The sequence below is a fragment of the Neopelma chrysocephalum genome, unplaced genomic scaffold (assembly GCF_003984885.1).
Source record: "Neopelma chrysocephalum unplaced genomic scaffold, ASM398488v2 Primary Assembly neopelma1_81, whole genome shotgun sequence".
Lineage (NCBI taxonomy): Eukaryota > Metazoa > Chordata > Aves > Passeriformes > Pipridae > Neopelma > Neopelma chrysocephalum.
The window spans coordinates 2597254-2622478 of NW_020897743.1; the positions used below are offsets into that span (position 1 = coordinate 2597254).

The window sequence follows — 25225 nt, forward strand, 5'->3', positions numbered from 1 at the left end:
TTTGTTGTTATTTTGGCTTTTAAAAACCTTGGAGATGTAACAACAAAGTGTTTGTTAAGATAATGCTCGTGGCAAAGTCAGGGATGGGGAAGTCAAGGAACACCAGAATTAAAATCAGTCGTGTGACCCTGTTTTTGAGGATGAGGAGAACGACCCTGGATGAGGGGAGGGAGAGTTGTCCCCCAGTCATCCTGTTCACTGCAGGAAATGGGTGTCCCCAGCAAGTGGCAGCGTGATCAGAGCTAGAGAGGAGCCCCAACTATCACACCCTAGTCTTGAATTCTGGGATTGTCCCGCTGAATTCCTTGACTTCGGGCTGTGTGATCCCTGCAGTGTGACTGTATTTTTGTGCTCCCGCGCTTTTCCTCTGACAGGTACTGAGTGACTGCCGTTTTCTCATACTGAGATCTTTCAGGTGGAGTCCTCAATGACTGGTCTCGCATCACTATGAACCCCAAGGTGTTTAAGCTGCATGCCCGCAGTGGGGAGCTGGAGGTACTGGTGGACGGCACATACTTCATCTATAGTCAGGTAGAAGTGAGTACGGTCCTAGGCTAACTCCTATACTTGTGTTCCAATGGAAGCCTTGCATGAACCACGAGAGGGCTCCAGACAACTACCAAATGCCAACAGCTTTGTGTGTCCTTGTAACCGCTTCAGCTCCAGGGGTGTGCTCGGGAGGACGTGGTTTCACACACGTTTTGCCGTGACACCGCCCTCGAGAGATCGGTCATCCCCATCCCACACCCACCAGTGCCCTTTGGTCATCCTCCAGTTCTCTGTGCAGTCACTCACCAGCCCTCCCAAACCTCCCTGCAGAGAGGACGCTGCGCTCTGTGCTTTGAAAGAAATGTAAGGCCCAACCCCAGGCAGTTCGGGGTCATTTCGGAGCCACATCGCTCTCTGCAAGCGTAGGGCTCTCGGCCCAGGTGGTTTGGCCAAACTCCAGCCCAGGTAACTCACCCTCTCCCGTGTGGCCTCATCCCACACGATGCACCAGCAGCGGGATGGCTCCGCTGCCGCCTTGGTTGGTGCCAACGATGGATGTCCCCACCTGCTTCTGCAGAAAGGGCTAAACAAAGAGAGAAACTGCTGTGTTCTGATAGAATGTGCAGCTAATGAGGCATCATTTCCTCTCCCCATTCAAATCCCAAAGCAGGAGAAGGATTGTCATTTAACACACTGCTCCCAGTGCCCCACAAATCTCCGATGGGAATCGCTGAGCCCGTGGGCTCTCCCCTGCCAGGGCACTCAGGTGTCCACCCACCCGTGGGCTGAAAAACTGATTCTGGGGCAGATTTTAGCAAGCCAGGAGGGTTTCTGTGTGACAACTACAACTGAGCAAATTCCACCTTCCTCCATGTTTCTAATATCACTCCAGTTGGCAGCTCCACTGGGACTTTACCAAGTCGGATAAAGTGGGCTATGGATGTCAGATGCTCTTCCATGGAACTGGTGACGTGTCTGATTTGGATGGGGACAGGAAAAATAACTCCACACAGGCCAAAGTATAATTGTTTCGCAAGTGCCTAATGCTAATTGCTGCCACAGTGTTTGGCCTCTGAAGCCTTGTCATTTTTGGTCCATCAAGGAAAAAAGGGATTCAGTCTTGTGTAGTTCCCGAGGTCACAGAGTGTAGACTAGGAAGAATTAGCAGATTCCTCCAAAGTGGCTGGATTTCCTCTCTCAAGAAGGAGCAGGTCCCTGGGACTGACTTCTCCTTGGACAGGTCTTCCTCATGCAGTTCTTTGGAATCAGTGTGGGAGAGGGTTAAGTAAGGAACAGGTACTAGACCTGGAAGTTAAATCAGTAGGAACACTGCAGGGTGATTTCCTTCCAAGCTGTGGAGGTTGGGAGAGCGCTTTCCCTGGAATAGCTTGTGCCTCTGGAAGCACCTCGAGTCCAGTTACCCCGGAGGCAGCTCCCAGTACACCTTAGGGCAGTTCTGGTGTCACCACTAAAGGAGGCTCATGGGACCGGGAAGCAGGACTGGCCAGGTAAGTGCAAGAGGCCTTCAGTCAAATGTGTCTGTCTGTCTGTGGGATGAGAAGCTGTTTGTAGCACACAGGGGGCTCTGCAGAGCTCTGCACCGGGGCCTGTGCAGGTCATTTTCCCTGTAATAAGCAGGATTTGTAGCTCAGCCTTAGACACATGGATTAATGGATTCTTGCATGCTTAGTCTGAAGCGGAATACAAGAGTTTGCTGGTTGGCTTGGGGTTCTTCTGCCTCACACAAGCCAACCTCCCGTGAGTACAGGTGTACCAGAGCCAAGGAGGGGCTCGTTAGCCAGGGAACACCGAGAGGAATGTGGACTTGCTCCCCGTGCACCAGTCCCCTCCCTAACACCTTTCTTCTCCCTGCTTCACATCAGGTATACTACATAAACTTCACAGATTTTGCCAGCTATGAGGTGGTGGTGGATGAAAAGCCCTTTCTGCAATGCACTCGGAGTATTGAGACCGGCAAGACCAACTTCAATACCTGCTACACAGCCGGGGTCTGCCTCCTCAAGGCCAGGCAGAAGATCGCTGTGAAAATGGTCCATGCTGACATCTCCATCAACATGAGCAAGCACACAACTTTCTTTGGGGCCATACGCCTGGGAGATGCACCAGCATCCTAGAGGAACTTGGCATGGCCAAGGATACTCACAGAACTGCACAGTGCTGCTGTTCATAAGCGTATCAGTATTTCAGGGGGTTCTGTAATCCGGCCGTAAAGAAAACTGATCCAGAGCTATTTATTCCTATATGTGAATGCAGGAAGCACAATTGTCCTCTGTGACTTGCGTGGAGACTTGGATCAAAAAAAAAAAAAAAAAAAAAAAAAAAAAGCTGGTTGCAAAAGCATTGTGAGGAAGAAAGGCTGTTGTGTCTGCCTTGTCTCAGTATTTCAAGTATTACTGCACTGATACTCTGCTCTGTGATCTTCACACGAGGCTTGTCGGGAGAGCTGTGGGTCTCTGCTTTTATGTTGCACTAGCAAGAGCATCCCAGGCAGTAGCGGGAGCAGACAGACTCCCGTCCCCATTGTCCCAGCCAGGCACTCCTGCTTCTGCACGCTAACGAGAGCAAGGAAGGGGGCTGCTGGTTTCCTGCCTTCCCAGTGGGAACTGGAACGGCCGCGGGCGCGGAGGGAGGTGGGCGAGGCAGGGTCGTGGTGTTTACATTCATCCTCAGGAGCGCGGGCGAGGAAGTGCCTCTTCCCAGAGCTTGGAAGCAAAAGCAGGAAGTGCGAGAGGAAGAGGAATCCTTAGTAAAACAGGCTTAGCAGATAGGAAACTGCCTCCACATTCCAGAAACCACCAAATCCCAAAGAAAACGCCGGTTCCCGGGTCCAGGCCTCTGCTCCTTTCAGTTCCTGCCCTTACCCCAGAGGTAACTTTGCCCCGCCGGGGGCTGCCTTAAAGTACTGCTGCTGTTACAGCATGTTCTGTTTGGTCGGGGGTATTTTGTTTTGGGGTTTGTTTTTTTTTTTGGTTTTTGTTTTGTCCTTTTTAATTAATATTTTGCAAACCAGAACACATTTCTACAGGCTTCACCGAGCCGCGTAGAGCAGACACAAGTACTTGTGAGAACACTCGGAGGAAGTTTGTCATGTTTAAGAATAAAATATTCAAACAGGAAATTTATTTTTTTTTCTGTTTTAATAGCAACTGTCCTGCTTTTAGATGTAGTTTTTAGCCTTCTTCCCCCCACCCCTTCCCTCTTGGCACCCTTCTACCTTAAATAAGTGGTGATGGAGTCTCTAGCAAAGAAAAAAAATAATTGTATTTTAAAATCTGGTCCAGCATGAAGTCACCACTTTTTCTTTTCTCTGAGCCCTGCTGAGTCTAGTCATAACTCGATTTCTGGTGACTAATAGAAGAGCTGGGACACTATTGTTTCTTTTGGCTTCTTGAGCAACTCTCTCCCGTTACCTCCCCTCAGCTGGGGAGACCTAAAGCCATAAGATGTGCTGGAGCTGAGGAGAGGCCGAAGCGCAAATTGCTCTGTTGTGTCAGCCCTTGGCTCGCGCTCCTCTGGGTTGGGGTTTTGTTTCCCTGCATTTCTTTTCAGAGCCTGTTTTTGCTTTCAAGAGGGGAGTGAAGTTGCAGCCTGTTGTAGCAAATAAGGCAAGTCCCAAACTGGCTTCTTCAGCCTGGAGAAGGGAAGGTTTTGGGGAGACCTCAGAGCCCCCTCCAGTGCCTAGAGGGGCTCCGAGAGAGCTGGAGAGGGACTCTGGACAAGGGGTGGAGTGACAGGACAAGGGGGAATGGCTTCCCACTGCCAGAGGGAATTAGATGGGATATTGGGAAGGAATTGTTGGCTGTGAGGGTGGGGAGGCCCTGGCACAGGTTGCCCAGAGAAGCTGTGGCTGCCCCATCCCTGGAACTGTCCAAGGCCAGGTTGGACAGGGCTTGGAGCATCCTGGGCTAGTGGAAGGTGTCCCTGCCCATGGCAGGGGGTGGAACGAGTTGATCTTTAAGGTCCCTCCCAACTCATCCATCCTGTGATTCCATGATCTCAGTGATGGCTCCACCTCCACACAGAGGTGGCTCAGCCCTGGTCACCTGCAGGGACGTGTCCGGGACATGTCCCAGCACTGCTGTGGCCACGGGAGTGTCCGCCCTGCCTGAAGCATTCCTGGCTCCATCACTTTTCCGTAGTGAGTGATCTCCCTTGCCAAGTGTTGCAGTTATTGGGAGATAAATATTCCTCGGGGGCTCCCGGCGTTGGCCACGGCCTCGCTATTCACAGGGGCCCTGCAGTTTGTAAAACAACTGCGTGACAAATGGGCTGCTCTTGCTTTTTAGTGGGTTGTCCTCCCTTCAGCCTCAACATGCTGGACTGGCAAGAGCCTTGAGGGCTCTTCTCTGGGCTTTGTGGTTTATTTCCTTTAAAATGGATTAAGAAGGACATGTTCCCCTGACAAGAATGAAGGGGGACAACTGTGTGTAGTGAGAACATTAAGCAAATCGTTAACAGAATTGCTTTAGAACAGGCCTGAGCAGCCAGGCTGGGGGCAGGCATAAATAACAGGGGCTTTGGGAGAGCTGTGGATGGAGTTTGCATTCCTTGTCCCCCACTGGCAGGATCTGGGATGTGCTCCATGGCTGCTGGCAGGGGGAGGCAGAGGGAGAATCCTTTCTCTCCATAAAAGCCCTGCGCCACTGTCCCCTCTCTAGTGTGTGCCTGGGATGCAGGAGGAGAGCAGGAGGGAGTGATTCCTGCATGGAATGTGTTAACAGGATTTTTCTCATGCTCACTACATCGAAGTGTGAGCTCAGTGTAGCCCAGTTGGAGAGCAGAGAACTGCTGACTGCAGGTGGCCTTGGCAAGTAAAGCTCCTTCCTGCTCTTGGTGTTCCCGGAGAGATGTCCTTCGCTGGCCACACCAGGAGTTTCCATGGAAGGTCTGTACAGCCCCAGCAGAGTGTTGGCTGTGCTCGTGTGACAGGACAGGAAAGGTGAAGCGTCTCCATCCTTTGGGGGTGTGAGAGGCACCATCCCCTCGTTGGGCTCAGAGCTGCTCAGGATTCACCTTCCTGCTCTCGGCATCAGGGGACTGCGTGGAAAGAAGCCCAGATCCGATGGACTTGGATAACCAGGTACCTTCCTGCCTCCAAAATGCCCTGGCTGGGAGCATCTGTCACCCACGGCTGTGACGTGGGCTGGGGATTTATCCTCTCTTCCTCCACACCTGTGTCCTGCTGCTCAATCCTCACGTCCTTTGGAGACCTGTCCTGTGAAAGCCTCAGGGGGAACAGACCCCTCTGGAGCCCTGGGAGCCGGCGTGGAGGGCAGGAAGGACAAGAAGCATAGGATACCCTGGGGTTTCAGGAGCAGGTCTCTGCCTGTTTGTTCTGTGAGGTTCACTCTGCCTTTATCACAATCCCAGAAAAGCCCCTCAGTGTTTGCTGGTGCCTCAGCCGGCTCTTGTCCACACCCAGTGCTCCTGCAAAGGGAGTTCACAGCCTTGGGATGCGAGTGCCCAGGGATTCTCCGCAGAATCAGGGACTTTTCAGCTGGTGCCATGGGCTGGGCAGACCCGTGTCCAGCAACTGGGGGTGCAGGAGGAGCAGCCGGGGTTCCCCGGGCAGTGCTGGGGCCGGGTGCACCAGGGCTGGAGCAGCGGCCAGTTCCTCTTTTGGGGCTCCACATTCGCTGCTGGTGGGAGATGAGGGCCGAGGGTTCATCCAGAGGTCGGTGTTTCCCTGGCAGGGTCTCACATCTGCACAGATGTGCTGTGTGCTCACAGCTGCCTCGGCCCAGGACACCAGCCCTGGCCTCGGGGGGCTGTCACCCTGTCCTGCCTGCTGGGGACCTTGGTCCTGCTCGAGGCTCAACCACATCCTGACATGACAAAGCTCCTCAGAGGGTGAGGGGCAGCCACAGCAGAAGCCAGGCTGCTGCTTCTTCCAGATGTGTACGTGTAGTTACATAAACATATTATCTGTGTTTATTTATTTATGTGGTTTATGTCTATATAATAGTTTTCTTCCTGCCAGACACCTCTAGGACTAGAGCACGAGCTCCACAGCTGAAACTCCACATCCCTGGGTAACCCCTCGACAGCCTGGAGCTGCTCCTTCGGATGGAATTGGCCACACTGGGCCAAAAACCCCAAAACTGTGCATTTTGGAGAACACCCTGTGACGCACAAGGAGTACATCCCCGGGGAGTGTATCAGCACTAGGTGGCACAGGGACACGGAGATGCCACCATAAAAAAGTCCCTGTGTGTGGGGTGCAGCTCTGAGTGCCCAGATCCCACCTGGAGCTGCCACAGGGACAGTTCCCATCTGGTTCCTGCCCTGGGTGAGGAGGGGACCCGGCAGCCGTCCTGGTGGGGACATGAGCAGCACTGGCAGCACAGCAGACTCTGGGGAGGAAGAGGAGGACGAGGGGGATGCCAGCTCTGCACATCCCACTGGGAAGCTGAATCCCGGGGAGCCGTTGTCTCCCGAGGAGGGGCAGGTGCTGCAGGAGAGTCCCCCGGGCTGGGCTGCGGCAGCTGGGGAGGGGAATTTCTCGGTGTGACGGGCTCACCTGCGGCCCAGGGATGCCGGGAATCCCGCGGTGATGCCCGATGGCCACAGCCGGGAGCTCAGTCCCTGGCTCAGGATGGCCACGGAGCCCTCGCTGGCTGCTCCCGGTGCCCTCGGCACCAGCTGCCCGACAGGAGCTGGCACAGGGCACAGCCTGTCCCTGGCACAGGGAAGCTGCTCGGGGGAACTCCCCCAAACCCGCTCGGCTCTCCCAAGTGCCACTTCTGCCTCCTGGCGTTTGATGTCACACTCGGTCACCCCGATCACCTGAGCAGCCTCCTCCCATCCCGCCGTTTCTCTTTCCCTTCCCTGCAGTGCTTTCTGCACTGTTTTTCCCCCTCTTCAGGCTTATGTCTTTCTTTTCCCACTTCCGTAGCTACGAACACCCACATGCCTTATCTCCTTCCCCCATCCCATCCTGAAGCCTATTTATACAGAGCCTGGCTCCTGCCCAGCTTGCCGGAGAGCGCCGGAGGAGCGGGACGGGGCTGGCAGCGCCCGCAGCCCAACATGCTCTTGGCTGAAAGGGGATGTTTGCTGCTCTGGCTGCTCCCATCCATCCTCAGAGCCCGGTCTAGCACGGATTCGAGGCCCAGGTCCATGCCCTGCCAGCAGGTAAGGCTGTTTTCCCAGGAGCACCTGGGCTGGTATGGCTCCAGCAGCATCGCTGGGGCTGTGAGCATCCCTCTGGGTCTCCTCCCCATGGCTCTCACCTTCCTCCATCTCTTTAACCTTCCCAGCCTCTCCTCTTTTCCTGTCTGCGAACCAGTCTCCTGCGAGTTGATCCCAGCATCCAGCTGTTACCATATCCCTGCCGTGCCCCAGATGCTCAAAGGCAGGATGGAGCACAGGGATTCCAACAGCTGCCATGGATGTTAGAAAGGCATTTGGGTGCCTGGATGGGGAACAGCTGGTCCCCCCCTCAGAGAGAAATCAGCTGCTCCCCATCCAGGCTTCCAATTCCAGAGGAAACCAGTTTGGAGCGAGAGGGAAGGTGGAGCCCACCACAGCACTTTTCTCTGCCTAAACAGGGATGCTCTGGACCAATTGGGCATGGGAAGAGGCAACAGTCTCATTTCCACTTGCTCATTCCCATCTTGGACAGCAGCTGGCTTGGCTGGAGCTGTGGTTTGTAGCCCCCCCCTTGTGCTCACAGCTCTCCTGTCTTTCCACAGAGCCCCACAAAGGTGTCCTGCAGAGGAGTCGGCCTGCAGAAGTTTCCCAAGGAGCTTGGCCAAGGAATTAAGCACCTTGAACTCTCCAACAACTTCATCCAAAACCTGTCAGACAGCTACATGCCAGGATTTGGGCAGCTGGAGTACCTGGATATGTGCTTCAACCAGCTGGAAGCCGTGTCAGCCACCACCCTGGCTCAGCTGCCCCGGCTGCGCTCACTCCTCCTGGGATCAAACCACCTGGACCGGAATTTCTTGGCTAATGGGGAAGCCTTCCGTCTGCTCAGGAATATAGAGGTCCTGGACCTGTCGGGGAATAACCTGGAGAGCCACATGGCAGGCTGGTACATCAGCAACCTCACCAGCCTCAGGGTGCTGGATCTCTCCAGGAACAAGATGACCAAGCTGCTGGCAGGGACCTTCTGGAGCACTCCAGGGCTGCGGGAGCTCGATCTCAGCAACAACTACGTCATGGAAATCCAGGAGGGAACTTTTGAACCTCTGCAAGAGCTGGAGGTGGTAAACTTGGCTTTGAACTCCATCCAGTGTATCTCTGGCTTCAGCCTCACGCAGCTGCGAGTTTTAAACCTCAGCCACAATGCCCTGGAGCTCTTCACCTCCGAGGAGGGAGTGGAGCCCTACCTGCTCCAAGTGCTTGACTTAAGCCATAACAGACTCCTCCATTTCCCAGAGCTCCCCAAAGTCAATGATCTCACACACTTAAACCTCTCCAACAACCTTATTGCTTCCCTGCTCCCAGGCTCTCACCGGCTGGAGGACTTTGTCCTGCCCTACAAGGAGATGGGGCGGTTCAACAGGACCGTGCGTCCCACGGCCACTCTGACACACGTGGCTGACTTGGACCTCAGCAATAACCGCCTGGAGCTGTTACCATTTACCTTCTTCCACAGCCTGGACTCCCTGCACAGCCTCAGCCTGGCTATGAACTGCCTCCAGGAGGTGGCCAGGGAGTCTCTCACCAATGGCACAGAGCCTGCTGACCCTTCTCCTGCTCCAGTAGAGCACACTGAGCTCTTCGTGCGCTCCCTGGACCTCCACAGCAATGCCCTCCGAGTGCTGCCACGCTGGTTCTTCGATTCCCTGCCTCAGCTGGAAAGCATGGATCTGGGCTCCAACCACCTCCAGCCTTGCGAGGGCCAGGGAAGTGACCAGGGAGGGGATTTGGGAGGGAGGTCTCACGTTCCAGCCCCTGGAGACACCTGCACCCCCTTCTACAACATGCCTCACTTGAAGCACCTCAGCCTTCGCGAGAACAACATCACCAGGCTGCACCCCCACGCCTTCAACAGGACCCCGCTGCTCTCCCTGGACCTGTCGGGGAACAGGGACTTGTCTGTGCCCACGGGAGCCCTGGGGGGGCTGGAGCTCTCCCTGCAGGAACTCTCTTTGAGGGGCAACCAGATGGACGAGAGCCGGGCAGTGCTGCCCTGCCTGGGCATGCTCCGAATCCTGGACCTCTCCGGGAACCGTCTGAGCCTTCTGCCTGCAGGTCTGTCCTGCTCCCCACTGGAAAGCCTGGACGTTCGGAATAACAGCCTGCAGACTTTGGGAAAACTCGTGGGCTGGTCCCACAGGCTGAGGGAGGTGTCCCTGGCCGGGAACCCCTTCAGCTGCTGCTCTCTGGGCTGGCTGGACTGGCTGCGCGCGGCCGGCGTGGCCGTGCGGGACCTGGGCGATGCCCGCTGCTCCTTCCAGGACCACGGCCAGAACATCTCAGCCGGGATCACCAGCTCTCCCCAGTGGCTCTGTCCCCAGCCCAAGGGCACTGGCTCACTGGCCCTGCTGGTGATCCTGGTGGGCCTCTCCCTCCTCAGTGCCGGGGCTTTCTGCCTCCTGAGGAAAGGCCAGAAGGCTCCGGGCTGTGCGGGACTCCGGAGCAACAGGGTGGGGGTCTCCCCGCCCCATCCCAAAGGAGAGGGGCCAGCCCAGGAGAGGCCACCAGACATGGTCACCAAAGTGTAGCCTAGAACTGTAGCAATCAGTCAGAACTCTAATTATTATTAATAATATTAATATTAATCATATTATTGTGGTCTCGTCACTGGTTCCTGTGGGTTCCCTTTAAATCAGTCACGCTCTGCTGTGGGATGGGAATTGTCTCCACTGGGGCCACCTGGGTGTTTCCCAGCTTTCCCAGAAGTCCCTGTCTGCCTTTTAATAAGGTTTAATAGCTCTGCTAAATACCTGCTGTTGCTCCTGAAGCATTCCTTAGTCTGGTGAGGGGCAGGAAATGGGAATGGTGCTTGGTGGTGGCTCTGAGGGTGGGTCGCAGTGCTGGGATGGGGAGGGGGTTTCTGTGGGACCCTGCTCGTCCTTCTGCTGCCTTTCCCTGCCAAGCTTTCATCTGAATGGTGCTGTGGAGCTGGCAGGGCTTACAGTGCTCCCACGCACTGCTGTGGGTGTCTCCTCACCCACTGGGATCATGGGAATGAGAGAAGTGGGAGTCTGTGCTGTCACCGGCCCTTCAGGTGGGTGCAGGACATCCCACCCTCAGCGCCTGGACCCCTGAGGTGACAGTGGCAGGGACAGTTGGTCCCATCCTGGGTCTCTTCTTTGCTTCTCCCCAGAAGTGTCTCCTGTCCTGGGGTGGCACCTGGGCTCCCTGGGGCAGGGTCCTGCCTTCCCATGTGCCCAGGAACCCCATGGCAGCAGGTGGGTGAGCTGAGCACGTCCCTGGGGCAGGACTCTGCATTCCTGTGTGCCAAGGAAGTGCCGTGGCAGGAGGTGGGTGAGCTCAGCGTGTCCCTCACATCGTGCCAACCTCCTTCCCCAGCCCAGCACTCGGTGACACTTTGGGGCCACCTGCCCGGAGCCCAGAACGCTGCTGTTGCCTTCGGTGGGTGTTTCTGGTGTATTTTTTGTGCCCTCTGTTCCTCACTTAACCCCTCCCAGGCTGTGCTTCCCTCGCATGTCACCAGGAAACATCCTGCCCTTTGTGCTGCTCCGCTGAGCTCTCAGAGGGCTGGAGCCTTGGTGCCACCCAGAGCCGGGTGACCGAGGGGACAGTGGGGAGCAGCAGGGACACCACGTGCCACCGGGTGCTCAGGGACACCCTGCACTGCCGGGCACTCGGTGCCAGGCACTGCCCTGAGCTCCTGAGCGCTCCCGGGCCGTGTTTATCCAGCGCTGCTGACACAGGATGTGTCGTGTCCCCGGGAGCAGCAGCAGCTGGGGGGGGATGATGGCCTGTTCGGGGGTAGTGGCACTTGGGGACAGCGGCTGCTGATGCCTGGAGTTTCCTCCAAGAATTAAAGCATCTGCTAAAAAATGTCCTGAAAACAGGAAGAAGGCTTGTGGTACTGGTTTTAACCCACAGGGAAGGCTCCCAAAGGCACAAAGCTGGGCTCGATGATCTCAAAGGACTTTTCCAACCTTAAGGATTCTATAAAGCTCAGGGAAAGGGGGAGAAGAGGGGTGGTGGCCTGGCAGTGGGACAGGGAGGCTGCCTGAGCCTGGGGAGGGGAGATTAAGCTTAAAACAGACAAGAAAGCCTGAAGAACCTCCAAGGCCAAGGAAGGGCTGTGAAGGTGTGAAAAATGAGCCAGGGAAATGGTGTGCTGGGTTATTACATTTATTGATGTCCATCTGCCTTCCCAATTCGCAGAAAAACAGGATTCCAGGTTGTGTCTCATGGATTTGACAAGAACTGAATCCACGTCAGTGCCAAGGGCAATGTCCCCTTCTCCCAGTCACAGGAAAAGCTTGGCCAGGAGCAGGGTGAGCACCCAGGGCCTGTGCTGGCACAGGGGACAACGAGGTGGGACCGAACCACGTTCACAGCAGGAACCAGCACAAGGCCAAGAGAGACCCGGGGTATGTCCTGTGTCTGCACTGCCCCTCATCCAGAGCTTCCCAGGCTTTAGGGGAAATGGTTTCCCTATCCCAGGCGTGTCTTGGCATCTCAAGCTTTTTCTTCATCCAAAAGGAGGGCAAAAGATATGTGGAATATTGAAATTCAAACAAATAAAGTGAGGATGCCAAAAATGTTGCATTTGAGTCAGGCTGGGAGGCAGCAGGAGTGTAAATTTTGGTCTGACAAAAAAAGCAGCGGTGGGTGAAATGTTGTGACCATTGACAAATTTTCTAGAGAACTCGTTGAGAAATCCAGCAAAACTCATTCTTTCCAGTGGAAAGCCTTCACATTTCTCTGGATCTGCATTTTCATAGAATAATAGATTTTTATCAAAAATTTCCAACAAGCTGTTCCTCTAACCCAGGAGGAAATTATCTTCCCTGCAACTCAATTATAGCACCTTTTTAATCCCTTTTTCCTTTTTTTTTCCCTCTTATTTCTCTTTCTCTCTATGGGGATGAACCAGAGCTTCACCTACTTCCAGAGCTGAGGAATATCCTGGGAGCTGATGGCAGATTTCACTCCTCAAGCCACCACAGCCCAGCAGAGTGAGGAGAATGCTCCTCTGCATTAAGCAGAGCTGAAATGAACCTGAATCTCACCAATGCTGATGAGATGATGAAGATCACGTGCTTTAGGCTGTTGTTCCACCCAGCTGAAGGTATGTCCCCCTCCAGAAACGCTGCTGGAGGTACCATTTCTTTTATTTTTCCTGATGCTGCTGCAGTGCCCATTCCCAAATAGGATTGATCTCGTCAATCCCCGTCCTCGTGCTCCCCGTGCTGGGCTGCCTTGGATTTGCTCCTAGGGAATGTGGTGCTTATTCTACAGCTTTGGGATGGGACAGGAGGCTGGTGGCACCTCCAGGACACCAGCCCACGCATCCCTCCCGTGCCTCGGGCTGTGCTGCTGCCGCTGCTTCCCGTTATCCCTCTCTGCCACAGCAGCTCTGACTCAACACAACTCCCCTGGCAGCCGTTCCCAGCCTGGAGGGTGGGGTCGGGCGTGTTGTTCATGACACTTTCCTCCTCTCTGGGGGGGCTCTGGCCAGGCTGGGACCTCCAGATGGGGAGCGTGTCCCCCCATGCCCCCCTGCCTTGCACAGCCCTGTGCTGCCCCTGCGGCATCGCTTCCCCGGGCTGGGGGGGGGCTGCAGATGTTGCCACATGTTGTGCAGCTGGATCCCCCAGCCCAGCTGTGCCTGCAGAGCCTGCCCTGGGCTGCTGGTCCGGGACACTGCCCCGGCAGCTCTGTCACAGCAGCACAGGGAGTGTCACCGGGGGTGATTCTCCTTCCAGCAGGTGCAGCCCCTCAGTCCCTGCTCCCAGTTTGGGGGCACTGGATGGCTGTGGGGACAGGTCACGCTGGGAAGTGACTCTGGAGGGGATAAACTGGCCAGGAGAGAGTCCCTGCCACCCCCAGCCCACCCTCAGCACCTGCCCTGTGTTCCTGACTCCAGCACTGCCTTGGAAAGAGGAAGGAGATGGTTTTGCTGAAGGACAGCAGAGCCCCACAGCAGGGTGGGCACTGGCACCCAGAGTGACCCTCACTGTCCCCAGCCTCAAGAGGGGACAGGAGGCTCATGGTGCCCACCAGCAGCTGGGATCTCATCCCCAACCTCTGGGACGTGGCAGGAGCTGGCTGGGGAGCAGGACCTGCCTTTCTCCAGGACGTCAGTGCCACATGACTGCTGTGCCACTGCGTCACTGCCACAGCCCCGGGCAGAAGGATGTGGCTCCTCGCGTGGTCAGGCGGTAGGTGAGCGTGGGGTGGGGAGCACTGAGGTCACCAGGGGCCTGAGGGGACACTGATGGCAGGGGAACCCCTGGGACCAAGGTGCCCCTCCTGAGCCTGGGAGCCACAAGCCCTTGGGAGCAGGGACGGTGAGTGGGGTCACAAACCATTCAGGGGCGTTTGCTTTGGCCCCTGCCCGAGTGCCAGTGGTGAGGGACACAAACCTTTGGCCATCCAGGACAACTGTCTGGTGTTCCTCCACTAATCAGCACCATCCCAAGAGCCAGCTCTGTGTGCAGACAAGCCCTGACCCAGCACTAGGTGTGCTCCTTCCCCCCCTGCCAGTGTCCTCCCCCAGGCTGTGTCCCCAGGATGGCCAACACCAGGCAGGTGGAGGATGACATTTCCCAATGTTTCTCCCTGCTCAGCACCCACCGAGGGAGCCCCAGCTGGGGGCTGGGGAAGGGAAGCATTTCCTGGGCTGGGAATCCCCTCCTGCCTCCCTCCTTCCCCCATGGAAGGGGAAGGAAGGGGTATTTTTAGGACTCGCCCTACGCCTGCTTCAAGGCCTGAGCTAAGAAGAGGAATTGACGTTCGAAGAAAGGTTGGTTTGGCTTTAAAAGGAAGGGTTTTGTTTTTTCCTGCTACTCAGTCCTTGCAAAACTTTTCTGTGAAGAGGGATTGGTAAAAGTACCTCTCGTAGGAGGCAGCCCTGGGCAGGGCACTGGTGTCACAGCTCCCTGTGCTGGCACTGCTTCCAGTGTCCTTGCCTTCCACATTCCAAAGGGAGGGATGGGGTGGGACTAATCTCCCCTGTCCCCATGCTGATCATGGCTCCCCTCACCTGCAAAGTGAGTCCCTTCTGCCAGCCCATCCTCCCATGGTTCCTCTCTGCCTTCCTGCTCTCCAGCAGCTTTTCCTGACCGCTGCTCACAGCTTCTGAACCCCCTGGGGACCCCCGTGCCTTCCCAGCTGCCATGCAGCACCAGTATTGTCCTGGCAACCCATTGGAGATGCTCCAGGTCCCGGAACAAGACACCACCCACACCTTGAGGAGGAGTTTAACTGAATGGCACAAGGTCAGTGGGGGGAAAAGCACCTTGCCGACCCCAGGAGCTGGTGGGAGCAGGTTCTCCAGGACACAGGGGCAAGTGGTGGCCCTTGAGCCAAACCAATGGCCAGAAGGTGGCAATATCCCCCCTCTGTTCTGGCCCTGACAGCAAAAGCTCCCTCCTTGTGCAGGGGATGGGGCCGGTTTGGTTGGGAATCTGTTAGAATCATGGAGTGGTTTGGGTTGGAAGGGCCATTAAAGCCCATCTCCTAGACATTCCCAAAACACAGCATTGCCTGTGCTTGGCAATTCCTGCCTCGCATGTGCTGGATGAACCTCTGCCTTCCCTCTGCCCACTGAGCACGTGACGACCAAAAAACCACCCAGGCACCTCCCAACAGTGACAAGAGCAGCTTTTCCTGGTCAGAAAATTCCTGATCCCTCCAGAAGCTGCTCAGATTTCCCCTCAATGTTCCCCTCGGGGCCTGAGGCTGAAAAGGGAACTTGGGTGATCTGATTTCATAACACCAAAATCCTCAGGGCTGGAGCGAGAGGGGCACAGAGTGGTCACCGTGTCTGTGTGTCATGGGAAGAGAAGGATCTGCAAAAGCCATGACTGGGAAGGTGAGGTGTGACAGGAATTCCAGGGACTTCCAGAGCACCTGAGGACCGGCAGAGGAACTGACCCAAGAAAGGTGGAAGCTGTGGGAGGCAGTCTGACCTTGATCTCTCATCAAAGACTAGGAATAATTCTGTGGGGAAGAACCCAACCTCACCCTGGGCCCTGAGGGGTCTGGCAGCACCATGCCCTGGTCACACAGAACTTGGTCCCACAGCGGGTGCAGCTCCCTGGGGCTCCTCTACCTCCTCCTCGAGGTCCTGTGATGGGTGTGAGCAAACCTCACCATGTCAGGGAGTTCACAGGGGTGGTTTCTCATTGCAGAGCCCTTGGAGAAGCGGATCAGGTTCATCTCTGCCACCCGGGTTTGGAGCCAGACTGTGACCTTACACAGCAGCACCAGCCCTCAGGTACCACTGAAGCAAAACAAAGAACAGCCCTCTCAAGCAGCAGGGATGGTGGAGGAACTTTGGGCTGAGGAGGGAGCAGCTGAGTTAGCCTGAAAATCCAAAAACTCACTGAAAACCAAGAAAATTGCTGCTTGCCCCACAGTGCTGTTGGGTTTCAGCCCTAAGGGGTGCACTGACTGTCCCAGAGCTCAGGATCCGTGTGGGCAGCAGGTAAAAGCACCTTCCGGTGAGGGGAAGTTGCCCAGCCAGGGAGAAAGTGAAAGCCTAAAGAATAACCTTCAACCTTTGACTGTTTCCAAAACCTGGTGTCAGCTGAGCTGGTGTCTCAAATGTCACTTCCCACTGTGGGAAAAAAACAGCCTACCTGGTTCCTCAAGGTCTGCACAGCACCAGGCAGCACTTTTGGTTTTGTACTTATAGAAGGGAGAGATTCAGAGAAATCCACCTTGTGACAAGCATGTGCCACCCATGGGGGTGTCACTCTGCAGCAGCTCCTGCCCAGGCAAGCACCGTTTCCTGGCTCCATCATTTCTGCCAGCCCTAATCTGAATATCTGAATGTGGTTTTTAAGCTTTTTGTAAAGAAAATAAGGGAGGGGGCAAAGACAGAAATCATGAGCCTTTGCCTACCTGAAAGGAGGTTGGAGCATAGTGGGGGTCGGGCTCTTCTCCCAGTGACAGGATGGGAGGAATGGCCTCGAGTTGTGCCAGGGTAGGTTTATTTGGATATTGGGAAGAATTCCTCATGGGAAGGGTTGCACAGGCTGCCCAGGGCAGTAACATCCCCGGAGGGATTTCAAAGCCCTGTGGATGAGGCACTTGGGGACCTGGGTCAGTGGTGGCCTTGGCAGTGCTGGGGGAACATCCTGCAGCCTCTCATCCCCTAACCCCCTCCCAGGTGCTGTTTCGAGGATGATCGCTGCCAACAACAGCTGGACCCCCCCTCCACCCCCCTCCTTGTCCCTGTCCTGCTGTGAATGGCACCGAAACTGCCTTTGTTCCCCTCGCCGGGCGGGGGCAGGACCTGCCGCCGGCTGCTATAAAAGGGGGCGGGGATGCCGACCAGCCCCAGCCCCGCTCCCGGTCCCCATCCCAGTCCCATCCCCAGTCCGGTCCCATTCCTGGCCATGGGCCACCCCACTGCCACCGTGTTGCTGTGCCAGCTGGGTCTCTCCACAGCCATCCAGTGGCTGTGAGTCGGGATTCCCCCCTTCCCAATGCCCCTCCTTCGGGGCTCCCCCTGTGTTCCTGTGGTCCTCCCGCCCCACTGACCCCCTCCTGTCCCCACAGCGGGCTGACGGAGAGCGGCCGCGGGGTGTCCTGGAACGAGAGCCAGCACTGCCGGCTGCTGGTGCCGGAGCAGCTCCAGCTGTGCCGCCGGAACCTGGAGGTGATGCCCAGCATCGTCCGGGCCGCCCGCCACACGCAGGCCCTGTGCCAGCAGAGCTTTGCAGACATGAGGTGGAACTGCTCCTCCATCCAGCGAGCCCCCAGGTTTGGCCCTGACCTGCTGAAAGGTAAAGGATGCTCCTCCTGCCATGTCCGTGCTCCCCACGCTGCCCCACCCCACGGAGCATCCCGGGATGGCAGCACCTTGGTGCTGCTCCGGCTCAGCTCTGCCTCGGGTATCCAGCGTGGAGTGAATTTGCTGCCTTTACAGGGTGTTAATCCTGTGCAATTCCATCTGTGGGAGGTGACAGACAGTAACTTCCATTTCAAACGTCTCCATAAAAAAGGGGGAGAGGTGGGAAGACAGGCTGTGTATGGACAGTGTAGTACAGCATGGGGGGCACAGGTTAAAAACACGCTGCAAGGAAAATGAGAGCCTTGGGTTCATCCTGCTGCAAGATTTTTTAGGAAATGCGTTTATTTGCATTGTGAGGTCTTTGGGAGGAGTGTCTGGCTGGGCAGGGAGGAAGGACATCTCCCCCTCTTCTTCCCAGGGACCCGGGAAGCCGCCTTTGTGTACGCCTTGGCTGCTGCCACCATCGCCCACGGCATCGCCCGGGCCTGCGCCTCGGGGGAGCTCCCGCTCTGCTCCTGCGGCCCCGGCCCCCCCGGGGACCCCAGCCCAGGGGGCAGGTGGGGGGGCTGCGGGGACAACCTCAGCTACGGCCTCCAGCTCGGGGCCGCCTTCGCCGACAGCTCCTCCAGGTCCGGCAAGTTGGGGACACACGGGAGCAAAGCCATGAACCTGCACAACAGCGCCGTGGGCAGGACGGTGGGTGTGGGATCATTGGGGTGCTGCACTCTGGGATGGTGGGTGTGGGATTACTGGGGTGCTGCACTCCGGGATGGTGGGTGTGGGATCACTGGGGTCCTACAGTACAGGATGGGTGGGTGTGGGATCATTGGGGTGCTGCAGTCTGGGATGGTGGGTGTGGGATCACTGGGGTGCTGCAGTCCGGGATGGTGGGTATAGAGCCCACCAGGACTGCACAGTGGGTCAGACAGTGGGTATGGAGCCCACTGGGACTCTGCAGTCCAGGAAGGTGGGTATGGAACCCCCCGGGAATGCTGGAGCCCAGACTGGTGAGTATGGATGCCCCAGGACTGCTGCAGCCCAGCACATTTTGGAGCAGAGGTGCCCAATTTAGGGTGTCAGACTCCAGCCAGGCTGTTGGGGTGTTGTCTGAACATCAGGAGGCAACTAAATGGTTAAAAAGTGTCTTTGCAGACAGCCCCCACTGCTGCCCCCCCAGATATCCTGCACCCCTTTCACAACCAGCACAAGAAATCTCCCACTTCACATCAGTACTCCCAGTGCTTCTTTCCACTCTCCTCACTGGAAGCAGAGGCTCCCCAGCCCATCTGGGTTTTGTGCTTTCGTGCACTCCTGTTCCCCAGCTGAGGCTGGGAAGCCCCCAGCCCCAGTGCCAGCTCCCACAGATAGTTCCTTAAGGATCAGGTTGTTGTCAGAAGGGATTGAAGGAGGGCTGAGCCCCTGACTGCCCCGTTATATTAATTTAAATGTGGCAATAAGGAGCAGAGCTCTTTCATCTCTTTACACTTGCCATGGATGCCCTTGCAAGTCAATCCACGGGGTGGGTACCAGGAGAAAGCAAACTTCCCTGTTTTCCTGTCCCTGCAGGTGCTGAGTGACTCCCTGGATACCAAGTGTAAATGCCACGGTGTTTCGGGCTCCTGCTCAGTGAAGACCTGCTGGAAGGGACTGTCAAGCCTGGATGAAATTGCCTCTGACCTCAAGTCCAAGTACCTGGCAGCCATCAAGGTGTCCCACCGGCTCGTAGGGCCCAGGAAGCAGCTGATAGCCAAGGATATGGATGCCAGGCCAGTGACAGAGACAGATCTGGTTTATCTCATCAACTCTCCTGACTACTGCACCCCAAATCTCCAGCTGGGGTCTCTGGGGACACAGGACAGGTAATAAGCTCTAATGGGTTTGAGAGCAGGTCCTGGGAAGTGGTGTGGGTGGGCTGAGCACAGGTTGCCCAGAGAAGCTGTGGCTGCCCCATCCCTGGAAGTGTCCAGGGCCAGGTTAGATGGGACTTGGAGCAACTTGGGCTAGTGGGAGGTGTCCCTGCCCATGGCAGGGGGTGGGACTGGATGGGCTTTAAAGTCCCTCCCAACCCAAACCATTCCATGGCTCTTGTGGTCCCGCTGTGGCCAGGACCAGCTTGGGTGGGCAGGTCCCCCGGCTCAGCACCCTCCTCTCCACAGGCAGTGCAACAAGAGCTCTGTGGGCAGTGCCAGCTGTGCCCTGCTGTGCTGTGGCCGTGGGTACAACACGTACACGGAGGAGGTGGAGGAGCGGTGCCACTGCCGCTACCGCTGGTGCTGCTCCGTCGTGTGCCGGAGCTGCCGGCGCAGGGTGGAGAGACACGTCTGCAAATAACAGCCCAGGGCTCTGCTGGTGCCCTCCAGGAACAGCTGGAGACCCCACACCCATCCCAGGGGGTGCTCCAAGCAAGGAGGGGGCTGTGCAGGAAGCCTGGCCTCTCGCGTTGCCATGGAAAACCTCACCCCGAGAGATTCCGGGAAGCCTCCGGTCCCTTCCAACTCGAACCTGAGGGCAGGACAAAGGGCTGCCCTCCTGCAGCTGGGCAGTGCCCAGCCCTGCCTCCAGCTGGGACCAGCCATTGATCACTCCACAGGAACAGCCCCTCTCTCTGGTGTGAATGGGGACCCTGGGCTGCCATTGTCCCTTTGCAGGAGGTTCTGACAGCCAGGAGTGATGGATGGGAAGGGGGCAGAGTTATCCGTTGGGAGAAGGCTGCAGGGACAGAAAGCTGCTTCAGGTCAGGGGATCACGGGCAGCTCATCTGGGGACAATTCTGCCATGGGCTCACCCAACACCACTGGATGTTCCTCCTCTGGAGCAAACACTGGTCCAGGGCCACTTGCAGCATCAGAATAAAGACCAGGCTTGGACACAGACAGAACCAGTCATTGCTCCAGGAGCCAGGACTCATCAATCCTCCCCAAGACCTGCATGGACATGGCTGCTGCTCTCATTGGTGGCAGATAGACCAGGGACAGGAGAGATCCTGGAGGCTGCCAGAACAGGGCAAAACTGCTCCTGCCAGCTGTAGGTTACCAACACTGCCATGGCACCACTGGAGCTTCTGCCCTCTGGGCTCCTCTTGGAGGTGGAAGCCCACTCAATGCATGGAATCCTCATGGCTTGTCCTTCCTGCCATTTCTCTTGGACCACTGAGGTCTTTAGCCCACTCTTTCCACTCCCTCAGGACCAGGTGTGCTGGAAGTCTGGCCTGGAGAGGGGACACGACTCTGGGGCCCTGGGGAAGCAAGAATGAACCTTTAGTCTCTGTACTTCCTGTAAGTGGGATTCTGGTGTGTGTTTTTTAAATAAATGTGTTATATCCTAACTGTCTATGGCTTGTTTTGTAGGACAACCCCCTTCCTCCATCTCCCTCTCAGCTGGCCCAGAGAAAGTGAAGGTGTAAGGAGGGCACAAAGCCCTGTGTCCATACAGCCCTGTGTCCTTACTTTTCCTTACACATATTCACTTTTAACCAATTCACTTTTAACTCTTTCTGCTGCTCACTGCCTCAGATTTGCCTGTAATTACAGGTACCTGCCAGTCTCAGCTCCTGCTCACACATGGAAGGTTTTATCACCAGCCAGCAAAAAATCCACCTTCCTGGGATTCGGGGCTGGTGGCTGGAAACCGAGGCAGTCCAGGATTGTTTTCTGATCCTTGGGAATGTGAGCTGGACTAGCCAAGTGTGTGTGTGAACAGTGAGGAGTTGGGAGCCAGGGCTGGGGGCTCTGGTGGCCCCCATTTCCTCAGTGAGGAATCTGGCCAGGCGCTTGGATGGGATAAGACATTCCTGTTCGTGCAGCCCTTGGAGAGAGAGGATGAGTCCAAACACACAGGTGCTGCAGAGACCCCACAGGTAAATGGGCTGGGAATCCTCGGGCGATTTCCCGCAGCTCACACCAGGACCTGGTGTGCTCCTGCTTTATTTGTGGTTCCCACTGAATGGAGTTGGCAGCGCTCAGCCCGAGTCCAGCTGGACGATTACTCATTTCCATATTCATTCAATCATTTTTAACAGTCTCTGCTGGGTCACGGAATCAATTCATGAGCTTTTCTTGTAAACCATCCCCTCCCCTTAATGTGCTCCAGGTTTCTGCGTGAGCAGCGAAGGAGAGTCAGAGGTGGCTTGGGATGACCCTGGGAGCCGGAGGCTGTGCCTGTGCTCTCGCAGTTAAAGGAGTGAGTTAACCATCGTTATCAGTTGTTAATGAGCCATTACTGGCTCTGCCTGCTGCCCTCTCCCTCTCGGAGCGCCAGGAAAGCCGCAGCTGCCAGACTTCCAGCGCAGCCGCCCAAGGCCAAAAGTTATCTCGGGTTTTTCTTTTAAAATGCAATTAGGGTCAGTCCTCTGCATTCCTCGGAAAAGGGAGTTTCAGCTGCCAGGCTGCAAAACAGCTGCAGTTTCTGTGTCCGGAGGGATGCAGGTACTTAATTAGGAGGATTGCTTAAAGACTTTCCCTCCATCCACCTCCCAGCGCACCCCAGATCAGAGGAGGTGACACCGGGAGGGGCTGCGAACTCCACGGAGCGTTGCAAAACGAGCTGGTGAGAGGAAAAAACAGGGGGAACGATCGTGTGGAGTGAGAGCTCCAGCCAGGAGGGTGGGAAATGTGATTTGCATTTGGTAACTCCAAACACTCGCAGCCTGGGGTGGAGGAGAGGAGCCACAATAGCAAGGAATGCCCGGGGGAGCTGTCACGATCCCCTTCCAGAGAGCTCCCATCGGAATTTCTGCCTGGAAAAAAAAAGCAGGGTCAAGTGCTGAATATGCAGAATCCACTCGTCCTCGCCCTCCTTGACTCCAAGCCCGACAGGGAAGAGCTGGGGAAGGACTGGAGGGGTCACTCAGCCCCCGGGATCCCGGCTCCCTTTGTGTCCTGCGGGAAAGGGGAGGGCGCAGTAATTAGTTGGAGGGTGCGAAGGGTCAGGCAGGAAGGAGGTGATATCTCGGTGACAATGCTCTGACGGAGGGTGTTGGGATCCGGGCCCACACCTGGAATTAGCAGGGATGTGAGATCTGCTGAGCTGGAACGACCCCCAGGGACCAGGAGCCAGAGGACGGGTCCAGTGGGAATAAACCCTGTGCTTGGCCCCAGGGGGTGGGGGGATCCTTTGGCTGGTTGTGTTTTCTCCCTCTAACCCTGTTTGGATGTAAAAGCCAGGGGGAAGGTGCCAGAGGAACACAGAGCTCCTTCCCCCAGCCCGGGCCAGCACAAGCACTCCCTGAGGTAAAAAATGGGAAAACTTGGACCCAGTTATCACCCTCCAGTGGCTTCCAGCATCAGTCAGTGCAAAACTCTGCCAGAGAAATTGGTGCAAGAAAGCTTTTCTTGAGCCTTCTGTGTCTTTTCTTCCACCCCAAACACCTCCAGCTCTGGCAGGGACCCAGATAATCCCGGGCAGTGTCCCCAAAACTGAGAGCATCTGTGTCTGTGACAGTTGTGGCTTTCCAGCCCTCCAGACACTTCCTCAGGCGGTTCCTTGTCCTCTCCAGGCTGTGACAGGCTGCTGGCACTGCCCTCTGCCCCCCCAGCCCTCCCTGCTAATGTGACAGATCTACCTCCTCGACATTCCTGTCATTAGCCTTTTTTTCCCCAGTGTCTTGTGGCTTTTTGTTTACCCATCTCTCTGGAAATGAGACTCCCCAGAGCCAAATTCTCCACAGCCATGGCAGGAGCCTTTCACTCCCTGATGCTGTGAGCTGACATGGGAGGGATGGCTCAGAGAATGGCTTGTGCAGGGAAGAAAACCATCCTGCTCTGTGGAATGTGGTGAGATCCAGGCAAAGGGTTTGCTCTGAAAGGGCCCCTCTCCATTATGCTGGAGTTTAATTTGGTTTTTAAGGGAGTAACACTGGTGTGAACGTGATCATTTGCTGCTGGTCGTACTTGTGCAGACGACAAAGTCTGGAGAAAAGTCACTTATTTTCATGGACTCCTGATTTTGCTGCTAAAACACTGACTTATTTATTTTTCCTTTTATTTCCTTATTCATTGAGGGATGCTGCATAACTCATTCCAGGAGGGTCATCTGAGCAAGGACAACAAGCTGTTGGTAATTAAGTATTTTGGAGTGAGAATGACTCTGTGTTCAAGGACATGTTGGGATATTTCTTCCCTACAGGCCTGGATTGCAGCTTGGACTGGAATGTGGATCAGGACTTCCACCTGCCTTTCCTTGTGCTCTTCCCAAGAGAGCTGAGCCAGAAGGAGGAGAAGGCCTGGGATGGGGCTCAGCTGTTGGTCAACATCTTACAGAATCATGGAATCCTGGAATGGTTTGGGTTGGGAGGGACCTTAAGGATCATCTAGTTCCACCCCCTGCCGTGGGCAGGGACACCTTCCACTAGCCCAGGTTGCTCCAAGCCCCGTCCAACCTGTACTGCTGGAAATATTTGGGGGATGTTGCTCTGACCTTTGGGATGGTTGGGCCCTACACTGTCACACCACGAGACACACACATGAGTAAATGCCTGTATTTAAGGAAAAACCCTTACATCTCTGTTCTCCTTTATTCCTGGGGTACTCAGCAATATCATGATGCTCTGAGGATGACAAATAACAGGGATTGTCCTCTTGGGGATCTTCAGCTGAGGGTCAGGGACAGATCAACAGAGGTGAGTAAGAGCCATGAGACCTGAGGGGGAACCAGCTGCAGCCTGGGGAGCTTTGGGATGCGGCAATGGCTGTGTGGGGTTTGGAGGAGAAGCAGCCATCCATCCCTTAGGATCGTGGAATCCTGGAATTTGCACTGGAAATGTCTTTTGCTCTGGTCCTTAAAGTGCTGCTGAAACTTTGGCTCCTGGCAGGTGCAGGGGCGATGGTGTGACAGGTTTCCTGTAGCCTTTAACTAACACATGGGAAGGGGAAGGTGCTGCCTGGAGAGAGGTTTTGCTCTGCTGGGAGTGAACTGGTTGTAGCTGGAGCATCTTCTGCCGGTGAAGAACAAATGGCTGTGGATTCCTGGCTCCATCCCGCCTCTAAAGATCATAGTAATGAATTTTCCCAACTTGTTCCTCACCTTCTGCCCGTGCAGGAACCCTTCAGTGACCCAGCCCTGGACATCCCTCCCAGCTGGGTGGTCCCAGGGAGGTGACAGGAGGTGACACAGCCAGCCAGAACCCAAACCCACAACCCTCCCAGCTTCTGTGAATAATGTTTTATGGCACAATCTGACATAGGTATGAAAAAACCAAATAGAATAAATCATAAACTGAATCATTCTCAGAGGCTGAGTTAGAAATGCTCAGCAGTAGTGGCTGCTCGAAACCAGGTCAATCACCTGTGTTATCACCTGTATTTCTGAGGGAGCAATGCCAGCTCCTAAAGGCTCAGATTTAACCCTGTCCTGGCTCGTTCCTGGTTGAATTTCAGAGATTTTAGGAGCTAAATAAAAAAGAAATGAGAAAAGCGCTGTATCCCCCTTGTGCTGCAGAGAGAATAGAGACGAAATGGAAGGTTCTGTGCTTAAAAAAACAGATCGATATTTATTAGCAGCAGCTAATATCGAGGATTCACACTGTGTATCCCTTTTATACAGCGGGAAGGTGGATGTTTTGTACCAATTTATCCAACTGTCCCCATTTTTCCCAGTTTCCCAGCCGACTGCCCTGGGGCTCCCTGACAGGACCTGGCGCGGCCGGTGCCAGGCAGGACCTGGCAGGGAAAAGCGTGGGCTCACTGGGGGCCTGTGAGAGCTCAGAGCCGCACAGAGGCGAGCCTACCCACCGCCCTGCGCCCACCGCGGGGGTCCCGGGGGGTTCCACGGCCCAGGGACGATTGCGGAGCCCACGGGGCCCAGTGCCGTCCT

At 55.8% G+C, this 25225-nt stretch overlaps 3 protein-coding genes across 3 annotated transcripts in view; all 3 read left to right on the forward strand.

The window, feature by feature from the left end:
- EDA (ectodysplasin A) overlaps positions 1–3628 on the forward strand; it is a gene marked incomplete at its 5' end in the record, with an annotated part of 64747 nt that extends 61119 nt beyond the window's left edge. The window contains 2 exons of the mRNA XM_027690421.1: positions 407–537; positions 2373–3628. Coding sequence (XP_027546222.1) covers positions 407–537; positions 2373–2624 — 383 coding nt within the window. The remainder of the gene's footprint in view (positions 1–406; positions 538–2372) is intronic.
- A 3708-nt stretch (positions 3629–7336) lies between these two features.
- Positions 7337–10222, forward strand: LOC113971069 (transforming growth factor beta activator LRRC32-like). Its single transcript, XM_027690617.1, has 2 exons — positions 7337–7644; positions 8205–10222. Exons 1-2 carry the CDS (start codon positions 7420–7422, stop codon positions 10185–10187), a joined length of 2208 nt encoding a protein of 735 aa, XP_027546418.1. The 5' UTR covers positions 7337–7419; the 3' UTR covers positions 10188–10222.
- A 6796-nt stretch (positions 10223–17018) lies between these two features.
- On the forward strand, positions 17019–20741 carry LOC113970979 (protein Wnt-11b-like). Its single transcript, XM_027690422.1, has 5 exons — positions 17019–17083; positions 17182–17408; positions 17835–18112; positions 18983–19275; positions 19573–20741. The coding sequence occupies exons 1-5, from the start codon at positions 17019–17021 to the stop codon at positions 19745–19747; spliced, it is 1038 nt and encodes a 345-aa protein (XP_027546223.1). The 3' UTR covers positions 19748–20741.
- Positions 20742–25225: the final 4484 nt, after the last annotated feature.

Bases quoted from the DNA above. Each gene is read 5' to 3' on its own strand.
- LOC113971069 (XM_027690617.1), top strand. From the start codon at position 7,420: ATGCCTTATCTCCTTCCCCCATCCCATCCTGAAGCCTATTTATACAGA. The intron at 7,645-8,204 runs GTAAGGCTGTTT...GTCTTTCCACAG, and splicing joins GGTCCATGCCCTGCCAGCAG to AGCCCCACAAAGGTGTCCTG.
- LOC113970979 (XM_027690422.1), top strand. From the start codon at position 17,019: ATGGGCCACCCCACTGCCACCGTGTTGCTGTGCCAGCTGGGTCTCTCC. The intron at 17,409-17,834 runs GTAAAGGATGCT...TCTTCTTCCCAG, and splicing joins TGGCCCTGACCTGCTGAAAG to GGACCCGGGAAGCCGCCTTT. The intron at 18,113-18,982 runs GTGGGTGTGGGA...CTGTCCCTGCAG, and splicing joins ACAGCGCCGTGGGCAGGACG to GTGCTGAGTGACTCCCTGGA.